Source organism: Gadus macrocephalus, chromosome 21, assembly GCF_031168955.1.
Source record: "Gadus macrocephalus chromosome 21, ASM3116895v1".
Classification (NCBI taxonomy): Eukaryota; Metazoa; Chordata; class Actinopteri; order Gadiformes; family Gadidae; genus Gadus; species Gadus macrocephalus.
In genome coordinates, this window is record NC_082402.1 from 5,677,053 (window position 1) to 5,694,772 (window position 17,720).

General features: G+C 44.2%; 2 protein-coding genes across 2 annotated transcripts in view; one reads left to right on the plus strand and one right to left on the minus strand.

Moving 5' to 3' along the window:
* Positions 1-1,826: 1,826 nt before the first annotated feature.
* LOC132449646 (uncharacterized) lies at positions 1,827-6,024 on the plus strand. The gene is made up of 3 exons (XM_060041405.1): positions 1,827-2,165; positions 2,708-2,851; positions 3,260-6,024. Coding segments are annotated over exons 1-3 (1,368 nt in total). The 5' UTR covers positions 1,827-2,163; the 3' UTR covers positions 4,482-6,024.
* gata4 (GATA binding protein 4) overlaps positions 4,920-17,720 on the minus strand; it is a 24,038-nt gene continuing 11,237 nt past the window's right edge. Inside the window, exons 4-9 of the mRNA XM_060042404.1 lie at positions 17,473-17,717; positions 12,776-12,942; positions 8,391-8,516; positions 7,661-7,742; positions 6,702-6,853; positions 4,920-6,413 (exon numbers count right to left, since the gene is read on the minus strand). Of these exons, the coding sequence (XP_059898387.1) occupies positions 6,288-6,413; positions 6,702-6,853; positions 7,661-7,742; positions 8,391-8,516; positions 12,776-12,942; positions 17,473-17,717 (898 nt within the window). The 3' untranslated portion in view covers positions 4,920-6,287. The remainder of the gene's footprint in view (positions 6,414-6,701; positions 6,854-7,660; positions 7,743-8,390; positions 8,517-12,775; positions 12,943-17,472; positions 17,718-17,720) is intronic.

Here is a 17,720-nt window from a genome sequence, read left to right on the forward strand (position 1 = left end):
TCCACCGCTTTCATGGATTTTGTCTCCCTCTGTCGGTAGGCCAGACGACTGACATCAGTGAATAAAGGTGCGGCCACACCAGACGCGTATCTCGCGTACTTTTTACGCGAGATACGCGCGTATAATGTTGCTTGACCATTTTGTGTCAAAAATGGTCGCATACGCGCAATACGCGCTATACCTGTCCTTGAGTGACTTCCACCTCCTGCGACATACGTCCACTGACAAGAACATATATACATATTAAGTTGTGTAACCTGACAAGCGGGACAGTCTGTTGTAGTAGTATCACTTAATATTACTGCTAACTGGTGCTACCGCTAACCGGCGGTAACTTTTTTCATAGTAGAACACAACCGATAGCTGAAGCCAAGCAAAATACACACACACATTATTCACTGATCTTACCAGGAACGCCAATATCCTCTGCCACGTCGACCCACGCCCTCTCTGTTTTGTTCCTGTCCCCCTGTACGACACCATCGTGGTGTCGTACAGGACAGGACGGCCGCACACGGCGACGATGATATTTTGATCCACCTCCATTTCTGTTCGTGTAGTGTCTGTAGTGTTGATCAGCAGAGAAATAGTCCGCCAAGACGTTGAGGTTGCTTAGTAACCAGAGACTCTGTCCATGCAAGTGAACGGAGCGTTCCCTCTTCGTCATAACTATCAAACCAAACATCCTTCATATTCACCGAGCGAACATTATGAAAGTAAAATGCACATTTCTCGCTAGAAATGTTTCCATAAAAGCATTTAATGGCGTAACTATGTTACTATTTCCACACAGAATAAAGAAAGATGTCGGCCGTATGCTTCTGTCCAAGCTCACTACTCTCTGCCAGTGACGTCGGGTCAAGCTCAACGCTGATTGGGCAATACGGCTAATCGTCATGCGTATGAGCGTAAAAAGTTAAATTTTTTGAACTCTTGAAATGTACGCGATATACGCGATATACGCACTGTACGCGCGTATAGCGCGTAAATATACGCGCCTCATACGCGCAATACGCGCGTACAATGTTGCTTATACGCGTAATACGCGCGTAAACCAATGGTTCCCTATGGAAAAAATGGCGATTTCATACGCGAAGTACGCGAAATACGCGTCTGGTGTGGCCGCACCTTAACACAGGCCTTTATCACGCTTAATAGTAGGGGAAAACACAGGTGCCTATCTCATGATTTAAATTGTGGTCGCTCCTCTGACCATAAAATTGAGCTGGATCGATGAATGAGCTACATCAGTTTTCAGCCCAATACTGTCGCATGAAGATAGTAAGTAAGATAGATAGATAGATAGATAGATAGATAGATGGATGGATGGATGGATGGATGGATGGATGGATGGATGGATGGATGGATAGATAGATATCTATGTATATATATATATATATATCCATCTATAGTCAGCTATTTCTTTAAGTTAATTTACGATTGACGTTTCTGAAATCCAATGGGACTGTTCATATAAAAATTCTAATTCTTCAAGTTGTGTCTTTTCTGATAGTCTGAACGGGTTTCTGTAGATTATCTCCCTCGACAACCGATGTGTTTCGACTGTGCCATACAAAGGGAAATCTGACAATATAAATGACTATAATTACAGATTTGATTAATTAAAGAAACACTTACAAAGAGAGAGAGAGAGAGAGAGAGAGAGAGAGAGAGAGAGAGAGAGAGAGAGAGAGAGAGAGAGAGAGAGAGAGAGAGAGAGAGAGAGAGAGAGAGAGAGAGAGAGAGAGAGAGACTTGAATATTTGGCCCTAGGGCATGTTGCGCCATATGTAGGACAACGAAAACAACGCAAAGAAAACATGAAAGAGCCCTTGAGCTCAGATGGAATTTGTAAAACTGACAAGTGGCAGGACTCTAACAAAAGGCGGAGCTAATTCCTTCCAGAAGCAGAGTGAAATTGTTACACTGGAGGTCGTCAGACGTAGGTACATTTTAAGTAAGAGACTCAGAGCTCCACCTTTCCCTTTCGACCTTATCTGATTTAGATCTGATTTTCATTTTACCATTGTGGTGAGATCAGTTGGATCAGCCTGGGATGAATTGCATATGACAAGCAAGCAAGCATGCACCATCGGGGATATGAGTCCAACTTACGCGGTCTACAGATAACAGCCTTCTGCGGGGCAGTCGTGAGGAGCGGTACATGTGAGCAAAAAGTTTATTTCCCCATTATACCTGCACTTTATGATTTTAACTACAACTACGGTATTAGTGTCCGAACTAGAAAGTTTCTTCTCAACTACAAAACATGCACATCCACTACGTCAATCCATCCAAATTGTTTCATTCTGGTCCACTTTGGGCGATAGGTAGCTATCGTCTGAGAAGCAGTGTTTACTATTTGTAGCCACAGATCAAGACACTCATAGGGTAATAGTGTAGATGTAACAATTTTCTTTAACACAAAAGACTGTCTGCCTTAAACTACCGTATGGCGCTAGAGCTATCATTAGAGCTATATGTATTGAACTTTAAGGGCACCGTGAGTAAATGTTTGGGCTATGCGCGCGTCCTGCCCAACCTGTTCGCGTCATGAGGTTGGCTTGGGGACGAGAGTTTACCTTGAACGCCCCGAGTAAAATCAAAACACTACGTCGATTACGACATCTGACTTCCATTGTCTATTGTTTAACTTGAGCCAACTGATGACTGTATTCATTTAGTTTTTTTTTTGTACAATTCTATAGGTTAAAGCGGAAACAAAATAAATATGTCTGGAACCAATCAAAGGCAAAGAAAGCTTTTGCATCTTTTCTCAAGAATATAAATCCTTACTCCAACCCTGGGATGCCAACACACCAGGATCTGAGGATATGTCACGGCGTCATAAAGTAAGAATGGGAAACTGTTTACTCACAGATTACCCTGACAAATTACTCATTCAGTGTTTTGCCTCTGAAGCATTGCCTTGAAAAACATTCTGATGTATATCCTTTGTTCAAAGTTTAAATGTGTCAATGTATATCGGTGCTTGATGCTCTATTTAGTTGTGTGGCTCTGTCTTGGCATAAATATAATAAAGAGTCTTCCTTCTGGCATTGGAACACTTATACATACAATATACTGTTTAATTAGTTTGCTTCTGGGAATCCACGTTTGCCAAGTTTTTTTTGCTGCTAACCTGCGGCTCAGAGAAGTCGTTTAGAGTCGCCGCAAAAGTGTTTATCCTGCGTCATGCATCATAAATCTGTCACTGCTGGGATTGATAGCTCATCCTGATTTGCTGTTCACAACCACAGCCCCGGTCACCCGTGCGAAACTCCTAACGAAACCAACGGCCACGTCTCCGAGGGCCCCAGCGACGCGGACGCCCTCCTCAGCCGGATCTCCTCCTGGGTGGACACCCGATACTCCGCCAGAAAGGCGCTGGAGCACTTCAGTCCCGGGCCCGCCGCCGCCGCCGCCGCCGCCGCCGGCACGCGGGACACCTTCCTGTCCCGCCGCGCCAACGAGCGGTTCCTGGAGCTCCACCGGGACTTCGGAGAGGAGTGCGGCCCCGGGTCCCGTCAGCACTCGTGGGCGGCCTTGGAGACGCGCCAGGAGGTGGTCATGTATGGGCCGTACTACCCCGACTACGCCCGCGGGGAGCACAGCGAGGACCCGGTGGTCCGGCAGACGGAGGAGCTGCTGGGGGCCGAGGGGGCCCGGGCCCGCGGGGCCAGCGTGTACATCTTCACCCAGAACAGCCCGTGTCTGGACCGGGACACGCAGCCGTGCATGCTGCTCCTGGTGGAGAAGGCCCTGGAGTGGCACGCGCTCTACGGGGTGACGGTGCACATCGGGTACGCCAGGTGCTGGGGCTTCAAGGGGAACAAGGAGGCGCTGTTCCGCGTGGTGGACCGGCGCCAGCTGGAGTGTGTGGGAGCGAGCCGCGACCACACGAGCTACGTGGAGGCGGTGAGGAAGCGCCCCGAGGCGGATCTCGGCCTGCTCTCCGAGGAGCTGTTCTCGGCGGTGAGGCGGACGCTGGGCGCCGGATCGGAGCACCAGGAGTTCTCTTTGAGGAACGGCACGCCGGAGCCGAACTGGAAGAGTTCCTTTAGGGACGCTCTGACTCGCGCCTCAGGGGGCGAGCCAGAGATCGAGAGGGAAGCCCTGACACAGGAGGTGGACGCCATGACTGAAGCGGCGCAAGAGCTGGTCTCTGATGGGGGCCCGCGGACCCTGGGGTCGCACATGGAGAGGGGACGGACGTTTGCGCAGGAGTACGGTTTGGCCTCCCAGACGGGCGAGGCCGTGCGGGCCGGGGCAAGGCTGGCGTTCCTCCGTTGCTGGAGAGACGTGGTGGAGACGAGGTACGCAGAGTTCATCAGGGACGGACTGACGGACGACTTCAACCGCTGCGTGACTCACCTGTTTAGTGAGGACGTTGTGAAGTTCGACAAGGAATACATACAGATAGGAAGGATAAGGTTTTCCGAGGAATTTCCACCTTCTTCGGAAGGTTGTTTACTCTACTAGGCCGTATGGCCAGCAACTCAAAGAATGGAGCTAAGCACTTGTGGTATTGTAAGACGCTTTGGATCCAAGGGTCCACCCAATGGCGTATATAGATGTATATACCAGCCATTTAGCAGATGATTGTATCCAAAGGGACTTACTGTGGGGTAAGATAAGGAGCAGGTTGGGGTATTGGGGCTTTGTTACTCAAGGATGCCTACAGGTGAGGCTGTGGACATGGGGGTTCACTCACAGAACCTCACAGCTGGCAGTGAAGTACCCTAACCATAATATCCGTCCTACTTTAGTAGTAAAGGGGAACAAATCGAAAGAAGAAAGTGTGGACTTGGTGTGTATGTCGTATATATATATATATATATATATATATATATATATATATATATATTGTGTGCATATCATGAGTGCCGTTCTGAAGGAGACACAGAATCCAAGAGTACGTTGTGTACGCATAATGTTTTGTCTTTATTACAGTGTCCTCTGCAGGGCTTCAGCTAGGCATAGAGGAACGATCTCCGGTAGTAGCTGGTGCACGGGGAGATCTTCCACACACACATTCGTCGGTGCGTCGGTGCGTTAACTGGAGTGGAGGTTGTTTTCTTTACATAAAGGATTGCATATTTATATTTAGGATAATAACATTATGTAGAAATGTCTAGACCACCGCCAGTTCATTCATATTTCTCCAGGTTTGTCACAGGTTAATTAAAGCATACATTTTGGCAGTATTTTGAAGAAAGAAAATAACAGTATTTTTGACATCACATCTACTATGAAAAAGGTTTATTACACAGTTATGGGGTTTTGGATATATATATATATATATATATATATATATGTGTACATAAATATTAGCCAGACCCTACAAAAAAGACCTAAATCAGAGAAGCATTTCCATATCTTACAAGAGAAAGGTGCACTAGAAGGTTACAATACAGAGAGAGCGCTGCGGGCAGGTCAACTCATTCACATCACATGATTTGTGAGCATCGTTTTAGTCACATAAGTAGTTATACATTTGTATCACTCTGAGTAATGAAAATGTAAGATGTATTTGTCCATTCTTAAATTAAAGTGAAATAAGCCGGCCTTTTCCAAGCCTCGAGGGTGATCATGTGTTACAATCTAGAGGCCGTTTGAAAATTTGTCTGGAGGAGTGATGCACTATCTGGGTTTTGAGTTGAGTTCAACTTTTCAAGTAAGTATAGAAGGCTATACTTCATGGTTGTGTCGACTATTTGTTGGAGTAGCGTGGCATTTTCCCGGCAGTTTTGACCGGTATTCTTTTTCCAGTTTACGAGTCATGACCTATTATAAATTACCATGACAGTTTGTCAACAAGTTGACACGAAATGACTAGGCTACTAACTAAAAGGAGGGGAAATTCCACGCAGATCAGCTATTTTTAAATGACCCTGATCCAAACCAGTATATAACACTGTATTGTTGAAGCACTTGATGTTTTTGTGTGGCCATACTTAGATGAGTGTTTCAAACCTTAAGTTCAATATAAGTATATTAGCCTACACTTTAGTAAGGATACTCAGATGTTCGGATCCAACAAAAAACCAACCCTTCCTGCCAGACCAGGTATGCATTGCCCAGCATATATTTTGATGTGTAGTGTTTCCGATCCATTTCTGCATCGTAGTGGAGTTGTGTGTTTTGCTGACGGATGATATAAACTCACAGAACAAACACAGCGCAAAATCGACGTATCCCCCATTATCTAAACATCATCCTCCATCTAGGAACATATGCTTGTGTGTATCTGTATCAGGTATCGTGATATCGCAGGTACGGGGCACCCTAGGCAAGGATTAAGTTGTTCCAGGGTTCTGGTTTGGAGCTTGAGGCCCCCACGTGGGCCCTAGGAGACATTTTAAGAGGATGGGCCCCTCCATGGACGTTCATGTAAGCGGGTAGGGCGGAACTCTGTGAACGAGACACGGACACACGTCAGTTTGCATGTAAATGACTCAGATATTGACATTTACATTCAGCAGACGCTTTTTATCCAAACGGTTCAGTCACAAAACTCACACACCGACGGCGGAGTCAACCATGCAAGGTGACAGCCAACTCGTCAAGAGCAGTGAGAGTTAGGCGTCGACACTGTAGCTAGGAGGAGCAGAGGATCGACCCCTGATCTATCCCATTCAAGCCACGGATACAGCAGTCCCAACGGGTGGGCGTGTGTGCCCCGTGTGAACGTCAGCCTACCTGGTTGTGTGTGCTGTGGTGTGTGTACAGGTTGGAGGTGTTTGGCTCTGCCTTGATCTGCCGTGGTTCGTCCACGGGGGGGGCGGTGCTGATGGTGGGGGCGACTGGCGTGGTGCTGGTGTTTGCAGGGGAGCCGTCACATCCTGGCGACCCTGAGGTCCGAGAGAACACATATAAGTGCATGCCTACGTATACCCATGACTTGAAAGGCCCATATTTTACCACCAGGTGTGAAGTCAATTAGCCATTACAGAAACTAGCTGGTGTGGGCGTGTCCACCCAGAGGCGTGGGTGGATCAGCCTTACCGTTGGAACAAAGCTCCGGGTTGGCTGGCAGTTTGATCCGTCATATGTATGTTCTAAGAGAAGTTAGCCAATAGAGTTTTTTTTTTGTCCTCGTTTTTGGAATGCTCATCAACTTCAAAGTGGCTGGTAAATAGGAGCCCTTTATCGACTGCACATGAATGCATTTAATACCTTCACACATTAATACCTGTACCCTTAATACCTGCCCAATAATCATACCTTTAATACCTGCACAAACATAAAAAAAGAACGAGGGATAACCTTATGTACCATATTGCAACCTTATTGGACGTTCTTATTTCTAAAATAATTTCCTACTAATGTTCTACTTTGCATGGCGTCGCTCGCAACAGAAATTGTACGACGTGGCTGCACGCTATACATCAGTGTAGCTGTGGTCCGACTCGCTCGCTGGAGTTAACCATTGACGAGCACACGGCCAACTCAAACCACCAGCACACGTGTCTGTTATCTCTGCAGGCAAATACATGCCAGGGAATGATCTATTGCATGAGGTATGGACGCATAAGAAGCTCTTGTGAAAGTGACTCACACACAGGCCCACACACACACACACACCGAGACACACACACACACACCGAGACACACACAGACACACACACACACACCGAGACACAAAAACTCACACAAACCTAGGTGAGGTTTGTTGAGGCTCTTGGGTTTGCGTTTCCGGGTCTGGATCCCTTCTTTCTTCATGGCCAGAGGTCGGGGGACCTGGATCCAGACAAAAGCAATCGATCAGTGTCACCGCCCATTCATAAAGAACAGACATCAATAAGCAGAGGATCAGTGAAATATCGAAGGTCTATGCAGGTGGACCCAGGATGCTCTCACCCAGAGCAGTTCAGTTCAGTACTGTGGGGTCCAACATGTACAACGGAGGGAAAGCCAATATGATATTGATATTACAGATATTATATTTGGGCAGTTAAAGTGGGGATATTACACCACCAGGTATGAGTTTGATTAGCAATTATAAGCCTTTTGAAAATCTGCGTTTTCTACACTCTCACTTATGATGTCACTTAATCTCAGGAAAAGGCCGAATTTCAAACGGCCTGGTAATGACAAATCAGTAATATCACCCCTTTAACTGCCAAAATGTAAGATCTATACCTGGTGGCATAATATCCCACCTTTAAAGGATCAAGGGGTACATATTCAAACAAATCGCTTGAGTCAGAGATTCTTTTTATTTTACTGGGGAACAAGACAGGACCCAGATCGCATAACAACATTCTTGACCCAGAGTTCACCGCTATATTCTGACACTTCTCAGCCCGGGTGGGAGCGGAGCCCATGACCCCACCGCCAACCGGTTGTGGGGGGTCCATGACCCTCCTTGTGTGTGTGTGTCCATACCCCGTGGAGCTTCATGTAGAGGCCGCAGGCGTTGCAGACGGGCTCCCCCTCGCCGTTCCTCCGCCACAGGGTGGTGGTGGTGGTGTGACAGTTGGTGCAGGACAGCCCCACCCTCCGCGACGCAGACTACACACACACAAAACACACGCACACACAAACACGCACACAATATTAACATAATGGCGGGGGGGGGTATTCTGGATTTAAACGTTTGAATGACCGCCACACAATATAAAGACAAACCGATGCAGTGGTTTGGGTTCTTATCGTTTCTGGAGTAAAGAGTAAAAGAAGGAAACCTATGCTACGTTAAAGTGAATAACATAACAGACTCTTTGAGAGAGGGTATGGAAGCATATATGTAGCAAAATTCAAATGGCAATGCAATTTGCAATTTGCAATTCAATAAGTAATTACGTTATGCAATTGACAATGCATTATGCAATTTCATAATGTAATTTGTAAATACGTTATTCAAAGTGTATTTTAATATGCAAAGTGACAATGCAATCCTCAATTACATTTGCAAAAGTTATAACAATAAAAATACAATAACATTTTGTCAAATTCTTTGAGTTCCTTTATTCAAATTGAAAAGCTATAGCGTCCCCGTGATTGCAATCCACTTCGCCACGCTCCGTGTGTTGCGATATTCAAATGACATTTCAATCCGCAAAACGGAATCCAAAACGGAATCCAAAGAGGAATCCAAAGAGGAATCCAAAAAGTCAATATGCAAAGTGGCAAACGTATCAGCCACCAGCGGGAACTACGTCACTTTCTATTGTGTCAGACTGTTTTATGTGTGGGGGGAGGGAGTTCCAGAGCCTGGGTGCAGAACTATGGCAAGCCGAATTGTCATTTATTAACTAAGTTTGACTATCCGGAATTTACATTGTAGATATCAACAACTTCATTCAAGATATCTGTAATGTAGTTGTGACTAGTCGAAACGACAGTTAGAGATATCTGTAATGTAGTTTTGACTAGTCGAAACGACTGTTAGAGATATCTGTAATTCAGTTTTGACTAGGCGAAACTGAATTACAGATATCTGCAATGACTTCACGGAAAACGACATTCAACTCGTCACACATCTTAAATGACAATTGCAGATATCTGTAATTCAGTTTCGCCTAGGCAGAATGAAAGTTAAAGATATCTCAAACGTCATTTGAGTGTTGGGCATTACGTTTTAGATATCCAGAAATACGTAATTTCCCCTTGCCGCCATAATCAAAGAAGAAGTGGGTTCATTTCCGAATGGAATAAGAAAGGAGCAGTCATGGCGTTGGCTGTGATCGAAAAGATCACGAGAAAATATGGAGCGATGTAATCAGTGAATTGTGTGAATGATGATTGAACAAGGAGCTGCTCCGCTCCCGCTTAAAGTAAACGGTCCTATAATTTGTCATTACAGATATCTGAAACGTCATTACAGATATCTGAAACGTCATTTCGCCTAGTCAAAACTCGAATTCAAGATATCTATAATTCAGTTTCGCCTAGGCAGAATGAAAGTTAAAGATATCTACAATTGTAGATATCTCTAATCAAAATTCCTTTCAAGATATCTATAACTTGATAATAGATATCTACAACGTCATTTTGACTAGTCGTAACTCCAGTTAGAGATATCTACAACGTCATTTTGACTAGTCGTAACTCCAGTTAGAGATATCTACAACTTCATTTCGCCTAGTCAAAACTTAATTTAAGATATCTGAAAAGGGACATGTAGATATCTTGAATTGAGGTGAATTAAAGATATCTTGAACTGGAATTATGACTAGTCAGAATCAAATTGTAGATATCTCAAACTGGAATTACAGATATCTACAATTCAGTTGCAGATATCCGTAATTCACAAAGTGGATATCCGCAACTGAATTGTAGATATCCGCAATGAGAAACCCCATAGACATGAATGGCGAAAATGACGCAATTTCGCCTAGGAGGAATGTCTTTGTGGATATCTGAAATGACAATTGCGGATAGGAGGAATGTAGTTGCGGATATCCGAAATGTTAGTTTTGACTAGGCGAAACTGAATTGCAGATATCTGCAATGTAAATTCCGGATAGTCAAACTTAGTTAATAAATGACAATTCGGCTTGCCATACAGAACAGCTGAATGACCGGGCACCCATTCGTAATGAGTCGTGATGTGGGGATACATAGTTGTCCAGCAGAGGTTGACCGGAGGGAGCGGGAGGGAGTGTATTCTTGGAGGAGGTCCCAGAGGTAACTGGGGGCTAGGTTCTGGAGAGCTTTGTAGGTGAGGAGTGGGTGGAGACGGTGGGTCTCCCGACCCTATGTTTCGCACCCAGTGCCTGTAGCACTTTGGAAATCTTTGTGTTTACCACACTGGCGTCAAAACGTACCCGTGAGGATAAGTCGTCTATCCTATCTCCCAGAACACGCACTCTATCTACTGCATCTGTGTCTTCAACACGATTGTTCTCCACATCATCGGCCAAACTTCGGAGCGTATCAATAATCTCCATTGGTGACCATGGACCTGACACATACGAACTAGAAGTGAACAAGGAAATTACGAGCAAGTGACGTAGTTCCCGCCCAGACGCTGATTGGCTGATACGTTTGCCACTTTGCATATTGACTTTTTGGATTCCTCTTTGGATTCCGTTTTGGATTCCGTTTTGCGGATTGAAATGTCATTTGAATATCGCAACACACGGAGCGTGGCGAAGTGGATTGCAATCACGGGGACGCTATAGCTTTTCAATTTGTATAAAGGAACTCAAAGAATTTGACAAAATGTTATTCTATTTGTATTGTTAGAACTTTTGCAAATTTAATTGAGGATTGCATTGTCACTTTGCATTTTAAAATACACTTTGAATAACGTATTTATAAATTACATTATAAAATTGCATAATGCATTGTCAAATGCATAATGTAATTCCAAATTGCATTGCCATTTGAATTTTGCTACATATATGCTTCCATAAGAGGGATCGTCGTAGGACAAACACGGGTGTTGCTCATTACACTAATTATGGTTCTGCTGCTACTCTTTACAAGGGAACAGGTAGTAGTAGTAGTTTATGTTACTCTGTTACCCGTGCAGTGGTACATGAAATGAGCAGACCAGTGATAAGTGGTATGAGGGACAACTGTGTTTGGAGGCATCCAAGGAAGATGCGTCTGTGAAAACGGTCTGTGTCTTTTTTTTTTATTGTCTGTAACATGAATCTGAAGAGATCTGAGCAAACTATTAATCACTTGTATGTCAGACACAGGTTTAATCCCATAATATAGAAATATTAATGTATACAGCATAGAAGTCGATCAATATTTCTAATTTTACTCAACAGTTCTTGAGTATAAATTCTTCCCATTTGTTTTCACTGGCATTCCTCAAGTAAACGCTGGAGTGTGTGTGTGTGTGTGTGTGTGTGTGTGTGTGTGTGTGTGTGTGTGTGTGTGTGTGTGTGTGTGTGTGTGTGTGTGTGTGTGTGTGTGTGTGTGTGTGTGTGTGTGTGTGTGTGTGTGTGTGTGTGTGCAGTGGCGTAGCTTAGTTGTGCTAGGCCTCGGGGCAAGATCGTGCTGGGCCCCGACCCCCCCCCCCCCCCCCCCCCCCCCCCTTAACTCTGCGTGCCTTCTGTTCAGCAAACTTGTTGATAATAGAGGTGAAATCCAATTTCCTTGCTCTTTCATTCTCGATTGAGAGTATGGCCAATACACTAATCGCTACTGTGCCATGGCGCTCCCTAGAGAAGTCTTTTCGGTTTTGGGGATTTAAAGCTGCGTTCACCGCAGATTCCATGTGTTCACAATGGCATGCCCTTTTGATGAGAGCCCTGTTGATAGCGGAGCGCCAATTATTCGTGCAATCCACCGGGAGAGAGACCACGGCTATATCCGGATGACTTTTTGCTGGAGAGATACAGATTCTCACGCAAATCTTTAATGTATTTAAATAGCCTTCTCTCTAGTTCAGGCGTTCTCACGGCGACGTAGGGTAGCAGGCGTCTTAGTGGCGACGAACTTATCCACACGTCGAGAGTAGACGTACATTTTGTCTGAATTTCCTTATGTACGTCGCCGTGACACCGCCGCCGGTGGGCGGATCTTCCATGCCGTCGCCGTGACGTCGCTGCTGGTCTCTCGTCTGCAGTCCCAATCAATCCCATTCAAAATTTCACACGTTCCCACGGCGACGTAGGGTAGGCTGCTCCTTAGGTTTGGCACACCCCGGAAGCCCCGGCCCAAGCTGTGTGTGTGTGTGTGTGTGTGTGTGTGTGTGTGTGTGTGTGTGTGTGTGTGTGTGTGTGTGTGTGTGTGTGTGTGTGTGTGTGTGTGTGTGTGTGTGTGTGTGTGTGTGTGTGTGTGTGTGTGAAGATGCTCGTGCCACGCACCAGCCTCCGTTGGGGTTTAATGAGCGGTCTGTTGATACCGTTCATTTTGTGGTACAGTCCGCACGCGTTGCAGAGGTAGTGGCCCGTTCCATCTCGCCTCCACAGGGGGGTGGACATGGCCCCGCAGTTCACACACTCACGGCCCTCGGCAAAATCGTCAAACATGTCTGATGGAGGAGGAGAGAGTTATGGGTTGGGGCTGATCTGTTATTATTCAGGTCGCATTTCATTGTAGATTCACATAGAGATGGATACTCAGCGGGACAACTGTCGTCATTGTTGCACGAAAATAAGACAATCGGAGGAAAAACAACAAATGTTTTAATCTTTTAACAAAATTAATGATTGCTAATTAAAATAAAACATGTATAATTTTATAAAACTGTAATATAACCACTTTTATAAGTGCAAAGTAATAACATTGGCAGTGATCTCACAAGCTCATTGGACGCAGTGGCGCTGCGCCACCGGTAGGGGTCATGATTGTCCAGCAGGACTTTAACGTGTCACCAACAGCCAGCTGGAATCTCTGCTCATTATCACGATCTGGCCTCCCTCTGAGATAATGGCGCGGCCTAGAAATAGAGCGCTCCATCCCATTCAAGTGGAGACTCGATGTCTATCACATATCTGTCTCTCTCCCTCTCTTCTCTCTCCCTGCGCGGTTTCTTATCTGTTTCTCTTAGATAGCGTGTCATTTGCTAATAGTATCTTCGCTCCAGCTCTTCTGACACATAAAAGAGCATCTCCGAGGAACCACTTAGCCATTAAGGGGCCATCAATCTGTTTCTGTGTGTGTGTGTGTGTGTGTGTGTGTGTGTGTGTGTGTGTGTGTGTGTGTGTGTGTGTGTGTGTGTGTGTGTGTGTGTGTGTGTGTGTGTGTGTGTGTGTGTGTGTGTGTGTGTGTGTGTGTGTGTGTGTGTGCGCGCGCATGTGTATGTGCGTGCCTGCCTCCAAATGCTTTCAACAGACCTTGTAGGCCTACTTACTCTGCTAATTATTTCGATAAGCCCAAAACCGAACCCTGCACAAGACTTTGACAAAGTGATTTTTCATTATTTTTTAAACAGTGAAAGCTCATATAAATAACGCCCGGTGGCTGTGACACATTATTAAATAAATGAAAGATGTCATGACAACCGCGTCAGAGGTAAATCACTCCGTCTCTAAAGGAGAATTTGATGGAGCTGAGGAATGTGTGTGTGTCGTGAAATGTGGGTTGTGTTGGATAGTAGGCCTACATGATGCAGTGCTCCTTATCCAAGGCTGAGAGGAGGGGAAGGGGACAGAGCACCGCGGGGCAGGCCGGCCTTGAACCAGGCAGCAAGGTGGTAGTCGACACAACTTGGAGACCCACGACAATATACAAAGGAAATGCTGTCCAAATAAATGTGGGGGGGTATTTATTCCTCATAAATGTGTGTGTTGTTATCATTGTTGGACTGACGTAAAGGATTTGGCTCCAGACGGAATGCATTTGAAAAACGGTTACAACAGCGATGAATGTTATATCAACTTTATAGCATTTTTTTATAAAAAAAGAATTTTATCTTAAGGGTATGCTGCATTATTAATTTATGAATAAACAAGGAGTAAATTAGGGTTTATTTACGTATAAAACAGATTTATAATTTGGCCTAAATCGGTCATAAATTTAAGGAGTAGCTTTTGTGTAAATTTGTCTATGAATGTGACAAACAGTAATGAGAAAGTGTTGGCTGTGTCTGTTTAGATTAAACTCTCGACCGCTCAGTCGCTGTCAGCTGTTTTAAGATTGAATCAACGATCAGATTAATGGATGGCAGCAAGGAATAGAGGCTAGCCGCTAATAAATACAACTCTATGTAATATATTGCTGGGGGATTATTTTAGGCTGAATAAATTCAATATGATATAAATATATTTTAAACAATATTCATGGAAATAGATTACAATTTAAAAGTTGAAACTATATCACTTTATGCACGTCCTTGTCTATTTTGTGCCTAGGGATTATAGATTTGTTCTCTACGTATTTGGCCTGACAAATAATCGTCGTGTAAATTATCGATTCATTGCAGAGGACTTTGTGTTATTTTAATTAGTCGCACAAAGAATGGCTTCTGGTAAATCAAGATGCGAATGAACTTAAATAGCTTAATAAATAGCTTAATAACTTAATAACTAGCTTAATAACTTAAATATAACCTATATGACCCTGCAGTGGTCTTCAGAAAACGCCAAGATGTAATCATTGTCCTCATTTAGTTCACGGCTCCCTGATTTCTTCAACGTGTTGAAAGGATTCAGCATAATTGTATCGTGAATGTTTACACTGCTGTTTGAATGGCCTATACTCAACTTAAATACAGCCAACTTAAATAGCCTACATCTGATGTGATGTCAATCCCCGGAGAACGATGATCAACAACAACGATTACCTCTACAAATATTATGTGATCATTTTCAAATAATTGTGTAACCTTCAAAACAAGGGGCATGATAAAACGCCCCGTACCCCCGCTGCACTGCATGTAGGCCAATGGGAAGGCGCGCGTGCACAAGCTCAGACGCGCGTACGCACACTGTGTGCAGAAGGTATCTGCATCAGCTATTGGCCTAATAGATAATGGGGAAAACTACCGCTGATTAAGCACCAAAAAAACGATGATCTACGTGGCATCAGAAGGCGGGCCTACACGCGGATTGTGAAATACGGTCGGTCCCGTGATGTATCGACCGCCCAATGTGCAGAGTGAGATACACTCCGAAGCCCCCCACGGCGCCCACTCAATCCCACAGGTGAGGTGTTTGTGTGGTTCACCTGGAAGACAAGCCGTGCTGATCAAATAAACAACAAAAGATTATAAGCATGCACAATTACATGATCATCAAGGCCCAGGCCTCAGTGTGACCAACCAGACGCCACTGCACTGCACGCTGCAGGCGGTGTTTCCTCGTCGATAAACTCCCCCTAAACTCTCCTCTCAATTCAATATTTATCCATATTTGTAACTTTGTTTGTGTGTGGAGGGTGATGCAATTGAATTTCTTAATTTTGTGACACAACAATATTAAAATTGCATTTGCTATCCTGCAACCGACACGTGTCGGACAGTTTAACCCAAATCAACACGTTTGTGTCAATTTGTGTCCGAAACATGTGGTTCCTGGGGAGATTGTGTGTCATATGTAGGATAATGCGTAAATGCCACATTATTGATATTATGCTGTGGTTTTTACTATAATTCTCCGACCGGCCGTCCCTTGGCGGTGGGTGCAGGTGTGTGTTTGAAGGTGTAGGCCTATGTGTGTTTGAAGGCCCGCTATCTCCGCAGGTTCCTCTGAACCTCCTCTCGTTCCTTCTTGTGTGAAGGAAAGCTCCACACACAGCTGCTAAAAACCTTCAGTGTAGAAACTGGGATAACTGAAATATCGGTATTTATCGGCCGCTTTCGAAAAGTCATTTAGCCTACATAGCTTCTTCTGCTTCGTGTCTGACGAAATTAAGGAGCATTGGAAAGGTGGTTTTACTTTGATTCAGTGGTTAGGATATTAGATTATCCGTTTTTCAGAGAGGAATTCAGCCTTAATCGTCCTCACCATAGCCTGTTGAACGGAAGAGACGTGGAGAGAGAAAGACTGAAGGCCCGCCGGGTCTCGTCAGATCATATAGGGCCTATGGTTTGGTATTGTGGGCCTTTCAAGGAAATATTATTATAACATTTTCAAAGATATATTTTTGTTCCTTTAACGTCATTGCTTTGATTGATTGGCCTTTTTTTACTCTCTAGGCTATTTGTATGGTTTTATTATTTAATATTTAATTATTAATATGAATATGATAATTATGATCAGCATTATCATTCATATTTATTTATTTGATTATTATTTGTATTATTATAAGTGTACACGTTATATTATATAGCCTTGTGATATAACTTGTATATTGTATTGTTATCGTGGATTGTTATTTATTTATTTATAATTGGAGACCTAAATATTATTAATATTAACGTAGGCTATTTATATGAAGTGCTAATAACAAAAAGGCCTAATTATAATTTTTTAGCAAACGTAAACATTTAAACCTGAGGGGGCAAGACGTGAAAACATGACATGTTCATCAGATTGCCATCGATTTGAAGTCAAAATACACATGCAGGCAAACAATTCGCAGTTGTATTATTATTGTTTAATCAGAAAATTATCAGGCTAACAGGCTCACTTCAAGTTCCTTCTTTTAAGTTATTTTAAATTGACTTTATGTAATGTAACTTTATATAAACAGAGACAATGTACTAAACAAACATTTACCTTTTAAGATCAAGGAGAGATGCAAATATATCAGGTTTTAGCAAATTGCTATTTTCTCCCTTTAGTCTCTTATGACTGGAATTAGTTATCACTTAGACTTTAGCCTACTCTAAACTCCTCTCATTGGTCTAGATGCACCTTATTATTTTATGTTTTCATGATAAGCTTGTCTCTTCATTAAATAGACCCAAAGTTTCCCCGGAATTTCAAATTAAGAGTTTCTGTGACAGAATAATTCTGATGACAGAAGTTTAAAGAGCCTTGCGGGCTCCTTGTTATTAAAGCAAAACGTGCCACTAATATTAAAATAAAACGTGCATTCCACAAAAACTTGATCTTTACAGGTAGGCCTATAACAAATCTAAAAGCAGTATAACAACATTCACATTCACTTTTCTTACCGAGGTTGGGGTGCCTCGTCGCGGACTGCCCGGCGCCCTGCAGCCCGTGGAGCACGGAGCTGTCGAAGGGGGACGACGGCCACGTCCCGCCCAGGCTCGGGTTCATGTAGGCCGGGTATGGGCTGTGGTACGACCCGCCGAGGCCCCGCGTGCTGTAATGCTCCCTCCCGCCGGCGGAGATGTTCAGTGGGCTCGCGTACGACGACGCGGTCTCGCGACCCACCCCCCCGGATCCCACGGGGGGGCTC